This window comes from Hylobates moloch, unplaced genomic scaffold (genome assembly GCF_009828535.3).
Source record: "Hylobates moloch isolate HMO894 unplaced genomic scaffold, HMol_V3 SCAFFOLD_17, whole genome shotgun sequence".
In the NCBI taxonomy this organism is placed as follows: domain Eukaryota; kingdom Metazoa; phylum Chordata; class Mammalia; order Primates; family Hylobatidae; genus Hylobates; species Hylobates moloch.
This window is the reverse complement of record NW_026652292.1, coordinates 40439604-40461463: the sequence shown is the minus strand read 5'-3', so window position 1 is coordinate 40461463 and position 21860 is coordinate 40439604. Positions and strand designations below refer to the sequence as shown.

Sequence of the window (21860 nt, the reverse complement as noted above, 5' to 3'; positions counted from 1 at the left end):
TCCATTTCCCACATTTAATTACAAAAAACAATAATGCATATATGTTGGATTCTAATATCAATCCTTAGTTGCATCTCACTAAAGAATGAGTAATGCTCCCTCCCCACATGTGGTTAAGGTAATAGTACCTGTTCTTAGACCATCTCTAGCCCAATGTTGCTTTTCCCATGTTATCTGTACTAGAATGTCAGATTTTTATGCTGAGTTCTAATATTTGTTTAATTACTTTCTTAAAATACAATTTTTAAGCACCAGGAAAACCCTTTAAACTAATTTCTATGAAAGTACTTTCTCTAACATGCTCTGCAAAATACTGGCTGCATGCTTTACTAGTAGTCAGATTGTATTTAGTAGTCGGAAGTGATGTGTGATGCTGTCTTCTTGTATTTCCAACCTATGGGTTCTGTTTTCTTTGCCAAGTGTGTGTTGTGGCAAAAATAGGACATTTCCATGGACTTTGGGGATAAAGAAGCACTTCAGTCTTGGTATTCAGCCCAAAGGGGGTAATCTGTAGTCCAGAAAGCCAGAACCTTCCAGAACATCTTGATTAAACTTCTCCTTTACAGCAGAAGCCAAAAATCTTTATTGCCAATATTATAAGTTATAGCAGTGGTCCCCAACTTTTTTGTCACCAGGGTCTGATTTTGTGGAAGACAATGTTTCTAGGGACCAGTGAAGGAGGTGGTGTCAGGGGGATTCAGTCACATTACTTTTATTGCGTACTTTATTTCTATTATTATTATTACATTGTAATATACAATAACATAATTATACAACTCACCATAATGTAGAATCAGTGGGAGCCCTGAGCTTGTTTTCCTGCAACTAGATAGTCCCATCTACTCCATAATCTCATTTTGGTTGCTGTCACTGCAGAAAACCCTGCTTCACAAAGATAGAATGTTGGAAATTGAAGCAGGCTCTTTGGTGCTTTTGTGGCAATTGCAAGATATTCTGCCTTGACTTTAATCCAGAACATATGGAGATTTGAAGTTGTCTCAAATGTATTTTAAAGTCCACTGTCATTTGTGATCTCAAGCAGTTGATCCTCTTCTAACATGGACAAAGTCCATTCACCTGGCTTATTCATAAATGGGTCATGGATCCTTTTCTTCCCAGTTTGGGGGTCTTTTGAGTAATACTCAAATGCTTTTGAAAGCTGAGGTAAGTGATCATGCACCAGCTGCGAGAAAGAAGGCCCCAGCTCAGTCTCTTTATAAATCACAGCTAATGTTTAAAACATATCAGAAATCCCAATGTTCACTCATCACCCCCATAATTCTAGTTTGGCTTTTAATGAAGATGCTTTTGCTGACTTGAACACAGTTCTCATTCTCCCTTGAAGTGACAGATTGAGTTTGTTGACTAGGTTGAATATGTCACACAAATAGGCAAGTTTTGGGACCCATTCTGTGTCACTGAAATGTGTTGCCAGTGGTGATTGTTGTTCTAAAAGAAATCTCTGGAGTAGTTCTCATAACTCAAAAACTCTGGCCAGTGATCTACCTTTAAAAAGCCATCTCACTTCTGTGTATTAAGGGAAGATGTAGCTGGGCATGGTGGCTCATGCCTGTAATCCCAGCACTTTGGGAGGCTAAGGCGGGCAGATCACTTGAGGTCAGGGGTTCAATACCAGCTTGGCCAACATGGAGAAACCTTGTCTCTATTAAAACCACAAAAATTAGCCAGGCATGGTGACGGGTACCCTATAATCTCAGCTACTTGGGAGGCTGAGGCAGGAGAATCACTGGAACCCAGGAGGCAGAGGTTGTGGTGAACTGAGATCGTGCCACTGCACTCTGGCCTGGGCAACAGAGCGAGATTCTATCTCAAAAAAAGAGAGAAGATGTGTGTGCTATCTCCTCACAGAACTGTGCAAACAGACATGAGTTAAGAGCATGTACTTTAATGTGGTTGATAAGTTTAATCACATCCTGCAAAATGTTGTTAAGTTCAAGTGACATTTTTTGGCTAACAAGCATTTCTCTGTAGATGACACAGTGCATAGACTCACATTCAGAAGTGACGTCTTTGACCTGAGCAGTGAAATCAGAAACCCATTTTATTCATGGCAGCTACTCTGTCTATGCATATACTGACACAAAATGGCCAATTCAATTTTCTTGATATGTATTCATTCAAAGATTTGAATATTTATGCAGCTGTGATGTTGATTGGCAACAAAAGTGCACATAACAAATCCTCATGCACATCCTCCTGAAAAATATATTGCACTAAAACAAGCATTGTTGCCTTCTCAACATCAATAGATGCATCAACCTAGACTACATACCATGGTGACTCGTTAGTCCTCTCTTACAATTGTGCCCTGATATCCCCTGCTATTTCATCAATTAGTCTAGTTATGGTGCTAGCTGAAAGAGGAACATGTGCCACCTTTTGAACTGCAGCCTCTTCTGTAAATTCATGACAAATGTCCTTAGCAGCAGGAAGGATCAACTCTTCACCAATAGTAAAGGGTCTCTAAGCTGTAGTAATGTGGTTAGCCACTAAGAATGATGCTCTCAGTTTAGATACATTTGATGAAGTGGTGTCCTTCAATGTTTGCTTCTGTTCTTCATGTTCATCTTTTTTTTTCTTTTGAAAAACTTCAAAAGGGACTGGCACTTTGGGAGGCCCAGGTGGGTGGATTGCTTGAGCCCAGGAGTTTGAGACCAGCCTGAGCAACATGGCGAAACCCCATATATACAAAAAATACAAAAATCAGGCATGGTGGCACATGCCTGTGGTTCCAGTTACTAGGGATACTGAGATGGAAGGATCACTTGAGTCTGGGAGGCAGAGGTGGCAGTGAGCCAAGGTTGTGCCACTGCACTCCAGCCCAGGTAGCAGAGTGAGACCCTACCTCAAAAAAAAAAAAAAAAAGTAGAGAAAAAGGAAAAAAAAACCTCTAAAGGTTTTATGGCTTTGTTGGATAGCCAGTCATCATATATCATACAAAGCAGGCTTGCAGAATGAATGTGAATCACCTGTTGCAATGAACCCATAATTTAAGTAGGACTCTTGTTATTTTCTTTTAAATGCTGACATTTTTGTAGGCGGTCTTAGAGTCTTCTGCTGTTTCATCACTGGGTCTTTACCTCCTTCAAAGAAGCTCTCCAGTGATGTTTGTTTTTTACTCAATTTGGCCGGGTTAGTTTGTGGGCTTACCAAAACTGTGACTGAAACAAGTGCACAGTGCAGGAAAGAAGCATGGGTGGAAGTGGTAAATACAATAATGGATGGGCCATACATGGACTAAATTAAGTGCTAGATTCTGACTTAAAGCCTGACACCAGAAGCAGCTGTACAATCGAAGTACATCAACTCACTTGCCACTATAAAGCCTGCCACCAGATGCAGCTTAATTGTCACTTGTCACTCACAGATAGGGTTTTGAGTCTATAAGCAACTGATTTATGATGGTCTCTGTGCAGTCAAATCTCTCTGCTAACGTTCATCTATATTTGCAACTGCTCCTCAGTGCTAGCATCACCACCTCAGCTTCACCTCAGATCATTAGGCATTAGATTCTTATAAGAAGCGTGCAACCCAGATCCCTCACATATGCAATTCATAATAGTGTTCACGCTCCTATGAGAATCTAATGCTGCTGCTGATCTGACAAGAGGCAGAGCTCAGGCAGTAACGACTGATGTGCAGTAGCTGGGGAGTGGCTGTAAATACAGATGGAGCTTCACTCACCACTGGCCACTTCCTACTGTGTGGCCTGGTTCCTACCAGGCCATGGACCAGTACCAGTCCATGGCCCAGTGGTTGGAGACCCCTGAGTTACATAAATATATAGTTATGGCAAATGAATCAATGTTGCCATTTGTCAAGTATACATAAATAGATAAATTGTCTTTCTGCACAATCAAATCAAAATTCACATACCACACAGTGGAATATACATTTCTTATAAGTATTATGATTACCCACTAAGTAATCATGGAAATAATCTTTGAAGGAGTTAAGAGGCCAATTATGTATTATTCTATACCACGTTGGAAGCTTGTCAAATTTACAATACACATGTTCAAAGTGAGCCTACAGCTTGAACCCCTCAAACTTATTCCATATTAAGTATTTTAAACTACTTAGGGCTGTTCACGATTAGCTAATTTGTGAACACTTTAATGCATCAAGTAAGACTTTTTCTTACAGGAAACCCAATATCAGGATGTGCTTTACTGACCCATTCTATTATTTTCCTTAAATTGAGGAGAAAAGATACTCTATATTATAATTAGTTATATTAAAAAAATTCATAAAAACCTGAGTAAATTTGGTAGACAGTTTATGGCAATGTCTTTAGGGTAAATGTCTACATTAACATGTTGATCATTTATTAAAATATGCCATGCAGTAATTCCTCTAACCGTTTATGTTGGCTTAAATTTTTTCTCCCTTTATAAATAAAATGCGGTGGCCAAGCCCAGATAGAATGAATTGTTTCTGTGTAATGAACAAGATATAAAATCTTTGCCTGGCTGCCAATTGTTTGTAAATGTTAGCAGGAGCCTCATGGTGTGGTAGACTAAGTATTTACTTACGGCTCTAAGTAACCTTTACAGATAAGTCCCTCAATCTCTCTGGATTTCCCAATGTCATCTATTACAAAAGAGAATTGGATATGAAACAGACAATCTCTAGAGTTCTTCGAAATCTTCTCTGACTCTACAATTTGCTAAGACCAAGCCTTAAATGAGCTGAACTTTTCTCACTAAAATAACAAGTATTTTTTAAATTTAGTAATTTTAGCTCAAATTAGATTGATCAGAGGTTTTGACTGAACATAGAAGATATCTCAAAATCATGTATAATAACTTAGTACTTTGGGGAAAAGTATGACAGTTGACATGCTTGCCAAAGCTTCTGTATCATAATAGATCTAATCTAGGTAGTAAGTTGGCTTCTACTGATGCATAACATGTTTCTAATATTATTTTGCGTTCTGGATATATTTTCCCAGAAGTGATAACATTGCAGTGATTGTCCTTTATTTTTGCATGGTCAGTATATGAAACTCTTTCTATACAGACTGGCAGACTTTCTGTCCTTCCAATGTTCAGTGAGAAGACACAAACCACACAAAGATTCCCTTGGGATTTTCTTTAAAATGTGAAATGCATTAGATAAGAATAGGGACAAAAGTGGGATGTGGCCATGATGCCCTGGCAAAAAGCTAGGATTTCTAACTTTTCAGAATTTTTGAAGGGTTGATTTATCTACTAAAGGAAATGAGGGGAAAGCAAAACCAATAAATTACTACATAAAACTTTATATAGAAATATATTTTCTGATACAGAAATGTTTCCTGTCGGGAAGAATTACTCTCTGCCTTGCTCATGTTACCATTCAAATGAATTGTGCTGGGCTTTGCTAAGGCTTCCTTTCTTAACTTTTCTGTCTTGTACCGTTTCCCGCAATTTATCCCATTGCAAAATGGGATCAAAAGTCAGTTATCTTGGGTCACAGCAAATGACTCAAACATGTAAGTGTTTCCAGTAGTTGTTGTTTTTTTGTTTGGTTGCTGGATTGCTGGTAGTTGGGAATAAGGGTAGAGTTTCTATCTCCAGGGGAACACAAGCTTTTCTAGATCTTTATTTCACCCAAAACTTGCGATAGAATCATTTCACACTTTGTGAGTTAAATTTATATCAGCACTTATTATGAACAGTTCTCAAGAATTACAAATTCATTTCTGTCCTAGACACGTGTCATTTGTGTCTCACTGTGAATGTAACCTAAGAACAGAGAAGATAATGTTTGAAAACATGACATTATTACAATATTGATAAGTAATTATTTCCTGAAATATATCCATAATGTTAAATACATTTTAAAAATCTCTACCAGTGAGGAAAAAATTAAAAAAAAAATGTCAAGTTTACTAAATCTATTGATCTAGCACAGTGTTGTGAAGAAACCTATTAGATGGTCATCTGCAAATATTTGTTCACTTATGATCAGTGTGAAAGATCTGGAATCATATTTCATTTGTAATAAAAATGCAGTAAGAAATTGATCTTTAACGCACTTTAACAATTAATTTACCACTTGAGAATATTGTCCCTATATTGCATTGTAAGTTTCTGATACTTTTAATGTTAGATCAATGACAGTGGTTCAATGACAATACTGGTTAAATATAGTCTTAAATTGACAAGTGTTTTGGGATCTGCCACTGTACTCATCAATAAATCTAAGCTAGGCACTGTATTTATCCTATGACTTAAATTATCAGGTGAGAATGTAAAATGTCATTTTGGTATTTAGCATACTGGGAAAGATATATCATCTTATCCAGAGATGGAAAGGATTTTCTGCAAATTCCGATCTCATTTCTATCTGTAATTCCAAATGCATGTCAAGTGTATTGACAGAACTGTGGAAGATAGAGAAACGAAATAACTCAAATACATTATACTAAAAAGGCAGCCAGAGTATATAATGGTAGAAGGGGGACTAGACCTAGATTACTGATTAGCCCAGTCTGGTACCCTCCTTTTAATGGCAATGAGATCATTCTAGAGCAAGTATTAATATATGCTTTCAACACTGGGCGTAGGGTGAGGGATAAAGTGGAGCCCTATTGCTTTGAGACAACTTCTTGACCATGTGCATATATTTAAGGGGGCCTATAGTCCTTTAATTCTTGGTGTTAACACAATTAGCCCTTTGAAAAAGCCTATAAAATTCTTATGAGTAGTTGAAGGCACTTAAGTTTCCACCAACATTTCCACACTTTTAAAATGGAGAAGAAAATAAAGATTCTGACCACTATCAACAATTCAGTATATCTACACACAAATCCCAAATTCACAATACCATAGTTACATATAGGTTAAAAATCCCACACCTGTTCAAAAATGAGGTTACTAATTTTCCACATTGTTTAAAATTTTTCTTGTTGTTAAGCTGTCACTATTACTTGTGTCTATTCCTGTCTGTGGCTCTGCTTCTATGCACATGTTCTGTCAATGCTTTTTTGCATCAAAGCTGTGCTCTGTCTCTGAATCGTATTGTATAGAACAGTGTGTGGTCCTTGGACAAGCAGAATCAGCACTGTTTGGAAATATGCTAGGAATTCTAATTCTCTGACTCCAATCTAGAATTACTAAATCAAAAATCCCAGCAATCTGTCTTTAAGCAAGTCTTCCAGATGATTCTGATGCAGGTTCATATTTGAGAACTGTTGGTATAGGAGGTTGGTTAACTTGCCACTGTTCTGATTGAGTAGACAGTAAATATATATTTAGCACCCACTCTCTGAGATTCTTTGCAACCCTATGAGCTATAGGCCAGCAGTCCCCAACCTTTTTGGCAGCAGAGACTGGTTTCGTGGAAGACAATTTTTTCCACAAAGGGGAATGGGGGGATGGTTTGTGGATGAAACTATTCCACCCCAGATTATCAGGTATTAGTTAGATTCTCATAAGGAGTGTGCAACCTAGATCTCTTGCTTGCATTGTTCACAGTAGGGTTCGCACTCCTATGAGAATCTAATGTCGCCACTGATCTGATAAGAGACAGTGCTCAGGCAGTAATGCTAGTGATGGAGAGTGGCTAAATACAGTTGAAACCTTGCTTTCGCTCACCTATGGCTTGCCTCCCTCTGTGTGGCCCAGTTCCAGTGTTGGTCCATGGGATGTTACAGTTCCCATAATGTTTTGAGGCTTCACTACATTTAACTTGGTTGCATTTTTAAAGAGAGGTAAAACCACACTTAGAGCCATTTAGACTCACACTATGGTATGGCCACATAATCCCAGAGGTATTAGTGAAAATGTGATAACAACCCCAAGGAGCTCCCTAGGTCCTTCTATGCTAGGATACAATAGATGAACTTAGGGCACTGACAACAATTCTTGGGAGAGAGAGAGATTTCATTTAGAGAGGTTAGTATTTGTGTCTTACATTGTGCTAACTATGATATGTCTCAGCACCTTGATTAAAACTATGAGACTATATAGCATTATAATCAATTTTGAGTTAAAATGTTTAGAGAAAAATAGATGTGACTGAGTCTGAATTAACGAGACTTTCTGCGTTTCACAATAATTTTTTTTTTGGAAAGTACATTCCTCACCCAGAAAAGCACCACTACCACTCAATGAAGCAGAACCCTTAGTTTTAGCCAGTGGCCACCTCAAAGTGCCGTTGGGGGAGGTGAGGAGAAATGTGGCTCAAGCACTTGAGCTCTTTCTCTCTCCAAGCCTGTTTTTATGCATGCACTTTCTCTCCCTGGAATGTTCCTTCTCAACTTCCCAATCCCCCCTATTAAAACCCTCCTCTTGAAAAGTCACCTCAAACACCAGCTGTCTTCTTCAGGATGGCTTCACTATTTAAAGTAATGTATAACATATTTTATCTCTCATACCACACTTAATATATTTTCTTTCTTTTTTTTGTATTTTCATTACTTATTTGTGTCTTTATCTTATTGAGCTTTAAAACTCCTTGAGGCAAAGACCACATCTTGTTTGCCTTTGTAACCTTCAGAATGAGAGCTAACACCTACCCTGCACATTGGTGCTTAATACACATTAGCCGAATTAACTTACTTGGTCTACAGAATCCCATTGTATATTTGTGTTCTATTTATCTAGGAGTGGATAGAAGGATTTTGCATTTATTTTTCACATCTGGTTTTCCTTGCTATATCCATTCTATCAAATACAAGTTTTATTTGCCATATACTTTCTCCTTTTGTGTTTATGGAAAAATATTTAATGAGAAACTTACCCTCCAGACCAATAGCTTTTTCATTCTAATGGCACCAAAACAGAAGTAGCCTTTGTCCCACATGATTGCTAGGGGGACAATAGGTCAGATGCTCCTCTTCTGAAGAATGAGAAGCAGCAGCTGGGAAAGATGCTTGTGAATGGCCACCTTCTAAGATTAACTATTTAGTCACTCATCAAAACATTACCAGCCCAAACAATTATATATATGAGTATTAAAAGAAAACAATGCATTTACATGAAAATTGTGACTTCTAAGTTATTTCCACTCAGAGATTATCAAGTTACAAAATTTTCTCCATTACTAAGGTGATGATGCATCATGAGGGAACATTTGCAAAGTAATATGAACTGATTTTTGTCATAATCGCTTTTGTAATGTTGACTATCAAACTTTATTTTTTACTATTTTAAATATAATCTAAAATAAGCTTTATAGATTGCTACTATTTACTGAAGAAATCTGCTAAATATTACATTATTTCTAATGTATTCTTTAAATAATTTTATATTTGTAGACAAAATGCTTCCTAGCTTGAGTCTCATTATCTCCCAACTTCACTTTTCCCAGCTTCCTGACTTGTTCCTTGTACTCCAGTTGGTAAATCAAACCTCTTATGATATTTGAAAACACCATACTGTTTTACCTTAATAATTTGCTCTTGCCTTCCCACCCTTGCCAGCCTTCCCCTGGACAATTCTTCTCAACCTTCATGACTCAGTTCAGGTCTCATCTCCAACAATAATTTGATCGTGGAACCCCTGCCTTTACCTTTGCCCCACAGTCCCCTTGTCATCATCTTAAGTCATCACTTACTGCCATGTAACATATTTTATTGTAATTATCTGTGTGTTTGTCTTTTATTCCCAATAGTACATAGACTTTTCAATAGAAAAGCCGTTACATATTTGACTTTATATTTTCATTTTCTAAAAGCATACCCTTCTCCTCCTAGGTCTTCCTAAGTGATTGAACTAAATTGTCCAAAGACCCTTAAATAGATTCACAATACTACCTGGGCTATTCATGTTTTAAGCGACATAAAAACTAATATAGTTACAACTCAATATAAATAATAGAATTTCACTACAAGAATATGCCTATAAATTTACAAAATATCTGATTTACATGAATGGGAAATATAATTCATGTGTCCTTTCATTAATAATATAATTTTCAGGTGTTTCTTTGAGTTAAAAAAAAAAAAACCTTTTTTTATAGCTTTTAATGTTAAGATAATTGTAGAGTCATAAACTTGTAAGAAACACGGGGAGATCCAGTATGCCTTTAACTCACTTTCCTCCAGAAGGCTCTTTTAACTGGCATTTAGTTTTGCTTCAAAATATACACATATAGAACTATAAGCTACTGATCCAACAATCCTCAAACAAAATTCTGGAGCTCCTTTCCAAAAATAATTTGATAGGGAAACTTGATCATCCTCACCAAAGAACAGAAAAAACTGGAGTGATTCCTTACGAAAAGTAAAGAAGTCCTCTAGGCTTCAGTCCTTCAGAACTCCCCTTTCACATTCACAGATGTTTATAATAGGTGGAGTCATTGTCCATGACTCACAAGATGATCAAATTATAACTTACCTGACCATACGCTGTGTCCAAAAATTATTTTCAAAATTCGAAAGGATTTTAAATCACCTATGTCTTCCCTCTATTTTGAAACAACAACTAAATAATAATATAAAATAATAGCTAAACCTTTTTAAGCTTGCCTAAACTAGTTGCAAAGTGGAAAAAAATGGTTGATTGCGTCTTTGAATATTGCGCTCCCATTTCAGGTGAAGCAGAAAGAAACAAAGGGGTGTCTAAGCTAAATATAATCTACAATACCACTTGCAGTTCATCCTCAGAAATAATGGGTCAAAAATTCAGTTATATCTTATACTATTACTATAGCTCAGTCTGTTAGTATAGTTTAATCCCACGACGTTGCATGCACCTTCAAAAATACTGGTTTATTTTTTGCTTAAAATCATCCTACATTCCTCTTTGTTCTATTAATTTTCAGTTTCAAAAGTACACATAAGGGAATATCTTGCAGTTTACTGACAGTACTTTCTTGTTTTTTGGCCAATGTGAGCAGCTGCCTAATCTTTTGCCTCTGAATTCTACCTCCTGCTCTGCTTTGTATCTTCTGCTTATGACATAAATAAAGTATATTAGATTTTGTTCTCTAAGATTCAGACGTTATCCTCTATGGCATGCCATCATCCTTGGGAGGAACAGCACATTAAGTCATTAAAGAAAATTATCTTGATGAGTCATTTTGTCAGATGGTTTGCAACAGGATTCCCTTGTAGGAATGGGAAAGAGGAGGAAGATGTGATAGAGAGGCAAAGTAGTCAGAGATGGGGAGCAATAGTGTCTAAAAGTCAGAGGTTTAAGTGTTAACATCCATTATTACTGACTTTATCACCTTACCATCTGTGTGTGTGTGTGAGTTAAATAACCTAAGCATCTTCTGTTTTTATATTTGTAATCGAGACTAACAACAGTATCCTTAGAGGGCTATTGTGTGAATTAAGAAAATATTTTTCAGTATGCAAATAAATGTGTGTGTGTGTGTGTGTGTACCTTAGGGAAACTACGAGCATAAGGGAAATGGATGTAAAAAAACACAAATAATGTCTCCTTCATCCTTCACAATCTTTCCTTGGTTTTGGCTTGCAAATAGAGTGAGATATATCTCTTTTGATGAAACGGAGTGCTGTGTTAGGTCAGAGACTTCCTACAGATACATGGACAGAAGGGTCTCTGACATGTAGTCTTGGCAAAGTCGCTGGTTATGTCAACTTCGCAACAGGGGAAATTCAAGCATTTCTATTAGCCTCCATAAGGCTAACCCGTGAAGGAATAGGAAAGAAGGTATTCATCTCTCGAGAATAAGCTAAGCCACTCTATCTCTATGGGAAGAGTGAAAACATTTAATCTGTAGACTACATTGGGGATGGTGTTTCTTATGACACATGACAAATGATAATATGCTCAACTTTCAGATTTTATGTATTAAGCCAATGGGAATTTGTATCTATTGTTCAGGATTTACATAGCCCATTGAAGAATTTCCAAAATCTAGAACTGTTGGAGAAAAACTCCCCTCTAATAATAATTAAGAAGATACTAAGCTCCAGGCAAATTCTAATCATTTTATAGGTACTATCTCATTTAATATTCACAATGAAATTTTGAGGGAGGTACTATTATGTTGCCCATTTTGCAAATAAAATAGAGTCATGGGACACTTCATTGACTTCTTCTGTGGTAATTCACTAATAAATGTAGAGCCAGGAATTGAACCCAGACATTTTGGCTCCAGAGGCCACATGCTAATCACGATGCTACTTCTCTACCCTGAACAAACTGCTGAGAGTTATGAAATAAGTAGTTTTAGTTCCTTAGGTCTTCTTAAACTAAAATGGGTGGGCACTTTGAGTAGACGATAAACTGCCTTCCCTATTGTGATCTACAAACTTTTCCGAGAAAGTTATCTTTAGATGCAGCGATCAAAACTTGTGTATAAGGGGAAAAGGAGCTCTTGTCTACCTCTTACTACTTCCCTCGATTTTCCATTTCTCCAAGGAAAAAAAAACCTTAAAAATCCATGTTTATGGATTTTCCCCCAACACAGAGCAGTGATTCTGCTATTTCAGGGACAGTGTAGATGTTGGGATTAGTCTCCCTGTATCTCAGAATGTCAACACATTTGCCAAAAATGAATCTATCAGTTAAATGTAGCCAAGAGATTTAGATTATCTATATCCTACGAAGAAGAAATAGTTTATCACTGTTTTTAGAGATTGAGGTAATCTGACATATTATTGACATGTGCTACAGATTTAATTTAATACCGTAGTACAGATATGGGCTCTGATAAGTTATTTCGAAATCTAGGCTAAGATGAGTGGAGTTGTTTCAATATTTATAGGGTTGAAAATGCAGAGTTAGCAAAGGAAGCATTTTAATTAAAATAATATTTTTCTATGTATGCTCAGAGTAAAATGAAGGGGAATTCTTTTAAAGCCTTATTACTTTTTTCTATATATTTGCTGGAAATATTTGCTGGGTTTTCAGACACATTGAAAAAGATTTGCTTGTTTGCTTGTTTGTATACCAATGTTTTGTGCTTTTTGTTTTTAGAACCACAAAAAAAAACTCAATAGTTTCTTTTGATTTTACTTTTCTTCCAAATATATTTAGGATTCTTTATTTAGCCTTTTAAAATTGTATGTTTTAGGCATCCTGGAGATAACATCAGTAGAAATCGGAGTTGTTGCCGTCAAAGCCATTAACAGCAACTATTACTTAGCCATGAACAAGAAGGGGAAACTCTATGGCTCAGTAAGTATTCTGCTTTTGTTTTCAAATCCACTCCAATAAACCATTACCACAGTTTTGGAATGTTTCCTCCAGACACTGAATAGCTTTGTTATCCTTCTATTGCTAGTAAATAGAGCCACAGTGGGTTAGTCACCACTGTTTCAAGGGCTGGCAGAGCAGCTCTTCCAATTCTGTAATCTCCGCTGTTGTTCACCCATTAGTCTACCACACAGGCTGCTGCTGGCATTTGTCTGTGAATGTTCTAAACTGCTAACCAAGTCAGGCTCTCACGGAAGCATCTGGTCAGATTGGCACGGGAAATGAAGACAACTTGGAGAAAAAACACTAAAAACAAAGATCTTGAATTGAGTAGAAACCCATGTATTATGTGTGTGTTATGGCTGAAGATGAAACAAGGGCTCAGATGTTTTGCATTTTGTTAAAATCTGAAATGGGGAAATGTATCAAGAAACACCATTTTGCTTGTTGTTCAATTAACTCTAGAATTTTATTTACCTAGACAATAACCATTAATTCAAATTATGCCTCAAAATCATATATACATGTGGGAAATATTCTTTTCAATAGGGTCCTTGTGGAGCAAGTATCCCTGCAGTGCTTTGGGCACATCCATGCCTGTATTCCATACCAGGTGTTAAGTATTTGGAATACCACTTCTGCAATCTTGGATCAAACTCATTTAAACCAATTTCTTAGAAAGTTAAGATCTCACTTAAAATACCAAATAGTTGTTTTATAATTGTAATTGTAATAATAATTAAATTACAAGCAGTGAGACAATTTATCCTGCTCAAGTTCTTAGAAAAAAACACATCAATCAATCATATCAACATCTACTATATGCCAGATATTGTTTGACATATCAAAGATGCATAAGAAAGAAGTATAGAAATGGGCCTTGACTTCAAATAATTTATAATATATTTAGGGGAAAATGTTAACAAATATGAAATAATTACAACATGATTGGTTGTTACATGTATGAAAGGATCAGCTGTAGCAAAGCAGCCCTATAATAAAGTTGGGAACTAAGTTTCAATCTCTTCGCTGTCATTTGAATGATGACAGGAGTATATTAGTTTGTGCATGTGGATCCATCTTATTGTGTCCCTCCCAGAGGTAGATCAAGGGGATGCTAACTGAATTTCATTTTATTCTCTGGATTCTACTGCAGGGGAGTATATTGAAAGCAGCTATAAACTTGGAAAAATTTTAATGTAATTTTTTGATGGACATGTAATATTATATATGGCCAGAAATAAAACCTGTGACATAAATCTCTTAAATAATTTTATATTTTTGTAAACAGATCCTGTGTCATTTTTACATTTTTATGTAATCAAAAAAGAATTTCACTTTAAATTTGTAAATAAACTTACTTTGTTGATTAGAATAAGGCTGAGAGAACCATTTAGAACCATTTAGTGACCATTTAGAACCAGCAGCTTTCAAACTTGAGTATGCATCAGAATCCGTGGAAGGGCTTATTAAAAGACAGAATAATGGGACCCACAGCCATATTTTCTGATTCAATAAGTCTGTGGTGTGGTTCAATTTCCATTTCTCACATGGTCCCAGGTGTTCCTGATGCTGCTGGTGCAGTAACCACAATTTGAGAACCGCTGGTCTGGACATAGAGTAGCCTTGTATTTTACTAATATCAGGTCCACTTTTAACTGGGGAGTCAGGCATGCTTTGAGTTGGTCCCTGGGACTAGGGTAAATGCTTTTTTTGCATGGGGGTCAGGGGAATTTTAGTAAAATTTCTCCATTACCGTTGCTCCCCTAATGAACACAGAGGAATAATAGACCATTATAAAAAGTGGTTCCATTTAGGGGTTCACATCATAATCTCTTTTGAGGCATGTTTAATGTTTTCATTAAACATGTCCAGGTTCTTCCTTGATCTACTATATCAGAATTATTGGGGAAGAGAACCAGGGACATATTCTTTGAAGAGATAACAACACACATACTTAGTCTAGACCCAATGTCCTAAAGCCAGCTAACACTAATTTAGATTAAGGAAGAAAATGTAAATAATTTTAATGAATATAAAAGATTTTAAATACTTTTAATTGATAAAATATACTTATTTAAAAACATGACATCAAGGAGAAATGGATAACTTTCAAATAAACTCTGACATAAAAATATTCAATACTTTTCTTCACATTTCTCCTCTTTTTTTCTTCTGCCCCAACACAGCTCATGGACTGTGCTTATGCTTCATCTCGAGCTCTAAGCTCTGTGAATTACTTCATTCAAATTCTTTATCTAAAGTAGAGTCCAGTGGCTTTCTATTATCTGCAGTGGCACTTATCTGAGATTTCTCTCATTAATGTGTTTGTTGTTCACTGTCTTCTCCCAATAGATTGTGACCTTGGAGAGGGCGAGGTCAGTCTTGTCCCCGACTATTTGTTCAGCACTTAGAACCATACAGAGCACAGTTATACACTGCATAAACCTAACCTCTCGTAGAAGCTCAGCCAATTACAGAACGTACTTTCCACTTCCAGTCTGTCTCAGAAAGAAACTCATTCTCTAACCATAACATTCTTTTTTGTGTGACTTTATATTTCTACTAGGAATAATGAAAAATTATGGCTTGTTCAAATTAAACAAAAAATTTATTCAAGTTCAATATTTTGCTCAGAGTGGAATAGGACTCACATCAAAATTTATGAGTGCATATCTAATATAATTCTGTATATTAGGTGACAACTCTTGTAATTCCTACCTTCATTTCTTGTTTCATACAGTATCCATCGATTCCGTAAGCCCTCCTAAAAATCTGACTTGGGCAAAGATTCAGATTGACTGATTAAACAAGTTTTATATCTATTCTGTTGAATTATCTTCCTCTATTCAGATTTTTGGAAACTGTATACCTTTCTTATATTTTCATTATTCATTCTCTAAGCAATGTACCTGTTGTATTTTGAGTTTTCTCCTGACTGATAGGATTCAGTAAATAAATTATAAAACTGAATTAAATAGAATAGGCCTTCACAGAGCATGATTTAAGGACCAAAGAAAATTTTCAGGGAGCTGGAAAAAATCCAAACTTCTTTTAAAAAAACTCCCCGAACCCTGCTTTTGAGGCCTTGCTCTAGCCTGAATTTTCTTCTTATACATAACTGCTTATGATTTGCTTAGATCCTGTCAACAACATATATGTCGAGGCCCCTCCTCTAGAGATTTTGGAACCTTTGACCCAAATATTTAAAACATCTGAAATAAAAAGGCTGATACATGTGCACTTCAATTTAAGAAACATTACTCTATAAATTAATTTTGGGGAGGAAAATTAATATTAAGCATACGCTCCCACTTTTCTATACATAGCTTCATCTGAAATATGAAATCACCTCAAACAATCTCAGTCCTTCATTAGTCTCTAAACTATACCCCATTTATTGATTGAAATGAACATAATTATCCATATTTTAAAAATTACTCTGCTTTGAAAAGTATATAGTTTTAGACAGACTGAGATAAAGAGAATAAAAGTAAATCCACGCTAAAGATTTATATTCCTTTCAAATACAGAATTATTTTTGTTTTATCAAAATCCTTACCTTAAATAATTTACCTTTCCTTCTTACTTTCAGCCAGTTAAATCATCATTTGAATGTTATATTTAAATATTACTTTATAAAAGAGAAGCATTTAAGACTAAAAAATTTCAGGACAGATAACTTGAGCTGGTAGCATTAACATAAAATACATCTGCTTCTTATGGTTCTGATAATGTTCCAAACTGTGATAAATCCTACAGACACCCAGGTATATAAACATATACATTTTCAGGAATTTGGAATTTTGTAGAAATTTTAAAAAGTCTCAAGGTGAAAGAAACTGCCAAGTAGAGTCCTCAACTGAACTATGTCCACGGGGCCCTTGCGTTGGATGAAGAAGGTAGAACCGGAGGGCAAGTGCTCCAATTCCTTAGCTTCTTAACTACTTTAGTTTGAGTATAAGAAAAGAAGCTACTTCTTTCTTTTTGTTTGCTTTTGTTTTTGTTTTGTTTTGAGACGGAGTCTCGTTCTGTTGCCCAGGCTGGAGTGCGGTGGAGTGATCTCGGCTCACTGCAACCTCCGCATCCCAGCTTCAAACTATTCTCCTGCCTCAGCCTGCAGAGTAGCTGAGATTACAGGCGCCCGCCACTACGCCGGGCTAATTTTTTCTATTTTTAGTAGAGATGGGGTTTCACCATGTTGGCCAGGCTGGTCTTGAACTGCTGACCTTGTGATTCGCCTGCCTCAGCCTCCCAAAGTGTTGGGATTACAGGCGTGAGCCACTGCGGAGGCTACTTCTAAAGCCACAGTCTTGAGATCATTGAGGTACTTCCTCTTTGTTGTTAACTCCAGAGTAAGAACCTGGATTTGTGGAGTGAATGAGAACGAAGCCTTGTCCAGGAATGTCTCCTTAAATCCAGCTGGCCTCCTGAACAAAACCAAAGCTCTGTGGCTATAGGATGGAACTTCCCAGGATCAAAGTCCTTAGGGTTATACAATATAGGCATTGCTATTCACCATGCTTATAATTTCTTCAACATAGTAGTTCACAAAACGAGGAATTCCATGTCCTAGTTTTCAATCCCTAGAGTTCACGAGCAAAATCTGTCAAAATTCCAAGCTATAGAATATTGCAAATAATTTCATTAAATTAAGAAATTTGATATTTAGAAGAAAGACATCCCCCTTTTTGGTTATGTAGAACTATTGCGGTTTTGCTATAAGATCTGCTTTCTTATAAATGTGTGTGTGTATTTATTATGGATTTGTAGGTAAAGTTTGCAAACTTGACAAGCCCATATCTTTCCTTTAGTTCTATTTTTTCCCATGGGGCCCCTCGTTATTACTGTAAAAGCAGCATTATAACACTATTCTTTATCACTGACTCATCACAAATATTGTTCGCGGGATGTCTACTTCTTGACAATCATTCTAGGCACTGAAACCATATAATATTCAAAGCACATCCGCTTTGTTAAAAGGGCTTTCAAAAAGTGGCTATGATGATCAATTAAAATGTATCGTGCTTTCAAACAGAATGTGTTTTGTGGTTTTGAGATTTACTTTTCTATTGTTGACATTATGATTAAGTGTACAACTTAGGTACAAATGGCAACTACAAACAGAATCCTTGGACTGGAGTTCTCTGTGTGGTTTCTATCAAATGAAATCAAGTACAATCACCATAGGAATAAAACAGTCTGTTTTTCCTTTGCAGAAAGAATTTAACAATGACTGTAAGCTGAAGGAGAGGATAGAGGAAAATGGATACAATACCTATGCATCCTTTAACTGGCAGCATAATGGGAGGCAAATGTATGTGGCATTGAATGGAAAAGGAGCTCCAAGGAGAGGACAGAAAACACGAAGGAAAAACACCTCTGCTCACTTTCTTCCAATGGTGGTACACTCATAGAGGAAGGCAATGTTTGTGGATGCAGTAGAACCAATGGCTCTTTTGCCAAGAATAGTGGATATTCTTCATGAAGACAGTAGATTGAAAGGCAAAGACACGTTGCAGATGTCTGCTTGCTTAAGAGAAAGCCAGCCTTTGGAGGTTTTTGTATTCACTGCTGACATATGATGTTCTTTTAATTAGTTCTGTGTCATGTCTTATAATCAAGATATAGGCAGATCGAATGGGATAGAAGTTATTCCCAAGTGAAAAAACATTGTGGCCGGGTTTTTTGTTGTTGTTGTTGTTGTTGTCGTTGTTAAGTTTTTGTTTTTAAACCTCTGAGATAGAACTTAAAGGACATAGAACAATCTGTTGAATGAACGATCTTCGGGAAAGTTATTTATGGAATACAAACTCATATCAAAGACTTCATTGCTCATTCAAGCCTAATGAATCAATGAACAGTAATACATGCAAGCATTTACTGGAAAGCACTTGGGTCATATCATATGCACAACCAAAGGAGTTCTGGATGTGGTCTCATGGAATAATTGAATAGAATTTAAAAATATAAACATGTTAGTGTGAAACTGTTCTAACAATACAAATAGTATGGTATGCTTGTGCATTCTGCCTTCATCCCTTTCTATTTCTTTCTAAGTTATTTATTTAATAGGATGTTAAATATCTTTTGGGGTTTTAAAGAGTATCTCAGCAGCTGTCTTCTGATTTATCTTTTCTTTTTCTTCAGCACACCACATGCATGTTCACGACAAAGTGTTTTTAAAACTTGGCGAACACATCAAAAATAGGAGTTAGGATTAGGGAAGCAGTATGAATGCCCGTGTGCTATCAGTTGACTTAATTTGCACTTCTGCAGTAATAACCATCAACAATAAATATGGCAATGCTGTGCCATGGCTTGAATGAGAGATGTCTGCTATCATTTGAAAATATATATTACTCTCGAGGCTTCCTGTCTCAAGAAATAGACCAGAAGGCCAAATTCTTCTCTTTCAATACATCAATTTGCCTCCAAGAATATACTAAAAAAAGGAAAATTAATTGCTAAATACATTTAAATAGCCTAGCCTCATTATTTACTCATGATTTTTTTGCCATATGTCATGGCGGTAAAGAAGCTGTTCACATCTCTAAAAACCCTCTGTAAATTCCACATAATGCATCTTTCCCAAAGGAACTATCAAAGAGTTTGGCATGAAGTGCAACTCTCCCAGGGGCTTAAACTGAGCAAATCAAATATATACCGGTATATGTGTAACCATACACAAAAACCTGTTCTAGCTGTATGATCTAGTCTTTACAAAACCAAATAAAACTTGTTTTCTGTAAATTTAAAGAGCTTTACAAGGTTCCATAATGTAACCATATCAAAATTCATTTTGTTAGAGCAAGTATAGAAAACAGTACATAAGAGTTTGCCAATCATCATCACATTGTATTCCACTAAATAAATACAGAAGCCTTATTTGCAGTGTCTGTAGTGATTTTAAAAATGTAGAAAAATACTATTTGTTCTAAATACTTTTAAGCAATAACTGTAATAGTATATTGATGCTGCAGTTTTATCTTCATATTTCTTGTTTTGAAAAAACGTTTTATTGTTTGGACACAGTATTTTGGTACAAAAAAAAAAGACTCACTAAATGTGTCTTACTAAAGTTTAACCTTTGGAAATGCTGGCATTCTGTGATTCTCCTACAAACTTATTTGTGTCAATACTTAACCAGCACTTCCACTTAATCTGTTATTTTTAAAAATTGCTTTATTAAGAAATTTTTTGTATAATCCCATAAAAGGTCATATTTTTCCCATTCCTCAAAAAAATTGTATTTCAGAAGAAACACATTTGAGGCACTGTCTTTTGGCTTATAGTTTAAATTGCATTTCATCATACTTTGCTTCCAACTTGCTTTTTGGCAAATGAGATTATAAAAATGTTTAATTTTTGTGGTTGGAATCTGGATGTTAAAATTTAATTGGTAACTCAGTCTGTGAGCTATAATGTAATGCGTTCCTATCAAAACTAGGTATCTTTTTTTCCTTTATTTTAAAATAATAATTGCACCTGACACATAAACATAGACCACCCACAACCAAAATTAAATGTATGGTGAGACAAATACACATTGGATGACCACAGTAACAGCAAACAGGGCACAAACTGGATTCTTATTTCACATAGCCATTTAGATTACTAAGAGACTATGTGTAAACAGTCATCATTATAGTACTCAAGACACTAAAACAGCTTCTAGCAAAATGTATTAAAGCTTGCAGAGGCCAAAAATAGAAAACATCTCCCTGCCTCTCCCACATTTCCCTCACAGAAAGACAAAAAACCTGCCTGGTGCAGTAGCTCACACCTGTAATCCCAGTAGTTTGGGAGGCTGTGGGAAGATGGCTTGAATCCAGGAGTTCTAGACAGGCCTGAGAAACCTAGTGAGACATCCCTCTCTTAAACAAAACAAAACAAAACAAATGTAGCCATGCGTGGTGGCATGTACCTGTGGTCCCAACTACTCAGGAGGCTGAAGTGGAAGGATCTCTTGGGCCCAGGAGTTTGAGGCTACAGTGAGCTATAATCTTGCCACTGCACTCCAGCCTGGGTGAAAAAGAGCCAGAAAGAAAGGAAAGAGAGAAAAGACAGAAAGACGGGGAGGAAGGAAAGAGAGAAAAGAAAGAAAAGACAGAAAGACGAGAAGGAAGGAAGGAAGGGAGGAAGGAAGGAAGGGAGGGGGGGGGGGGGGGGGGGAGGGAGGGAAGGAGAGGGAAAGAAAGATTGTTTGGTAAGGAGTAATGACATTCTCTTGCATTTGAAAGTGGTATATTTGCTTGAAAGGGAAATAGAATTCTGGTCCCTTTTGCAACTACTGAAAAAAAAAAAAAAGAAGTTTCAGCCCTGAATGTTGTAGGTTTGGAAAAAAAAAAATTGGAGATACTGAGAGATCTGCCTCTGTAGGAGTATGGTCCCAGGCCCACAAAGTTAAAGTGCATCAGCCACGAATATGTGTCCATTTGAATTTTGGTTCTGAGAATACTCCTCATAAAGATATAGAATCACTCCCTCTTCCTAACTCCCAAAAGGCTGAACAGTGTATAGTATGTTACATTTAAATAAAAACAATAAAAATGTTGGGAAAAGAAAATTAAAATATTGTCCTTGTTTGTTTTATTAGTCAGAAACTCTACCTGGTAATAAAGAGAGAAGCTCAACTGTGTGCACGGCAGGATGTGGTTAAATGCCCCACAGCCCCAAACAACAACAACAGAAAAAAAAAATTACTCAAACATTTGTAAGTTTTCTTTAATGTTT

General features: G+C 36.3%; 1 protein-coding gene across 1 annotated transcript in view; it reads left to right on the top strand.

The window, feature by feature from the left end:
* Positions 1–21026, top strand: part of FGF10 (fibroblast growth factor 10) — an 87420-nt gene extending 66394 nt beyond the window's left edge. The window contains exons 2-3 of the mRNA XM_032135444.2: positions 13003–13106; positions 18344–21026. Coding sequence (XP_031991335.1) covers positions 13003–13106; positions 18344–18541 — 302 coding nt within the window. The 3' untranslated portion in view covers positions 18542–21026. The remainder of the gene's footprint in view (positions 1–13002; positions 13107–18343) is intronic.
* The last annotated feature ends 834 nt before the right edge of the window (positions 21027–21860 follow it).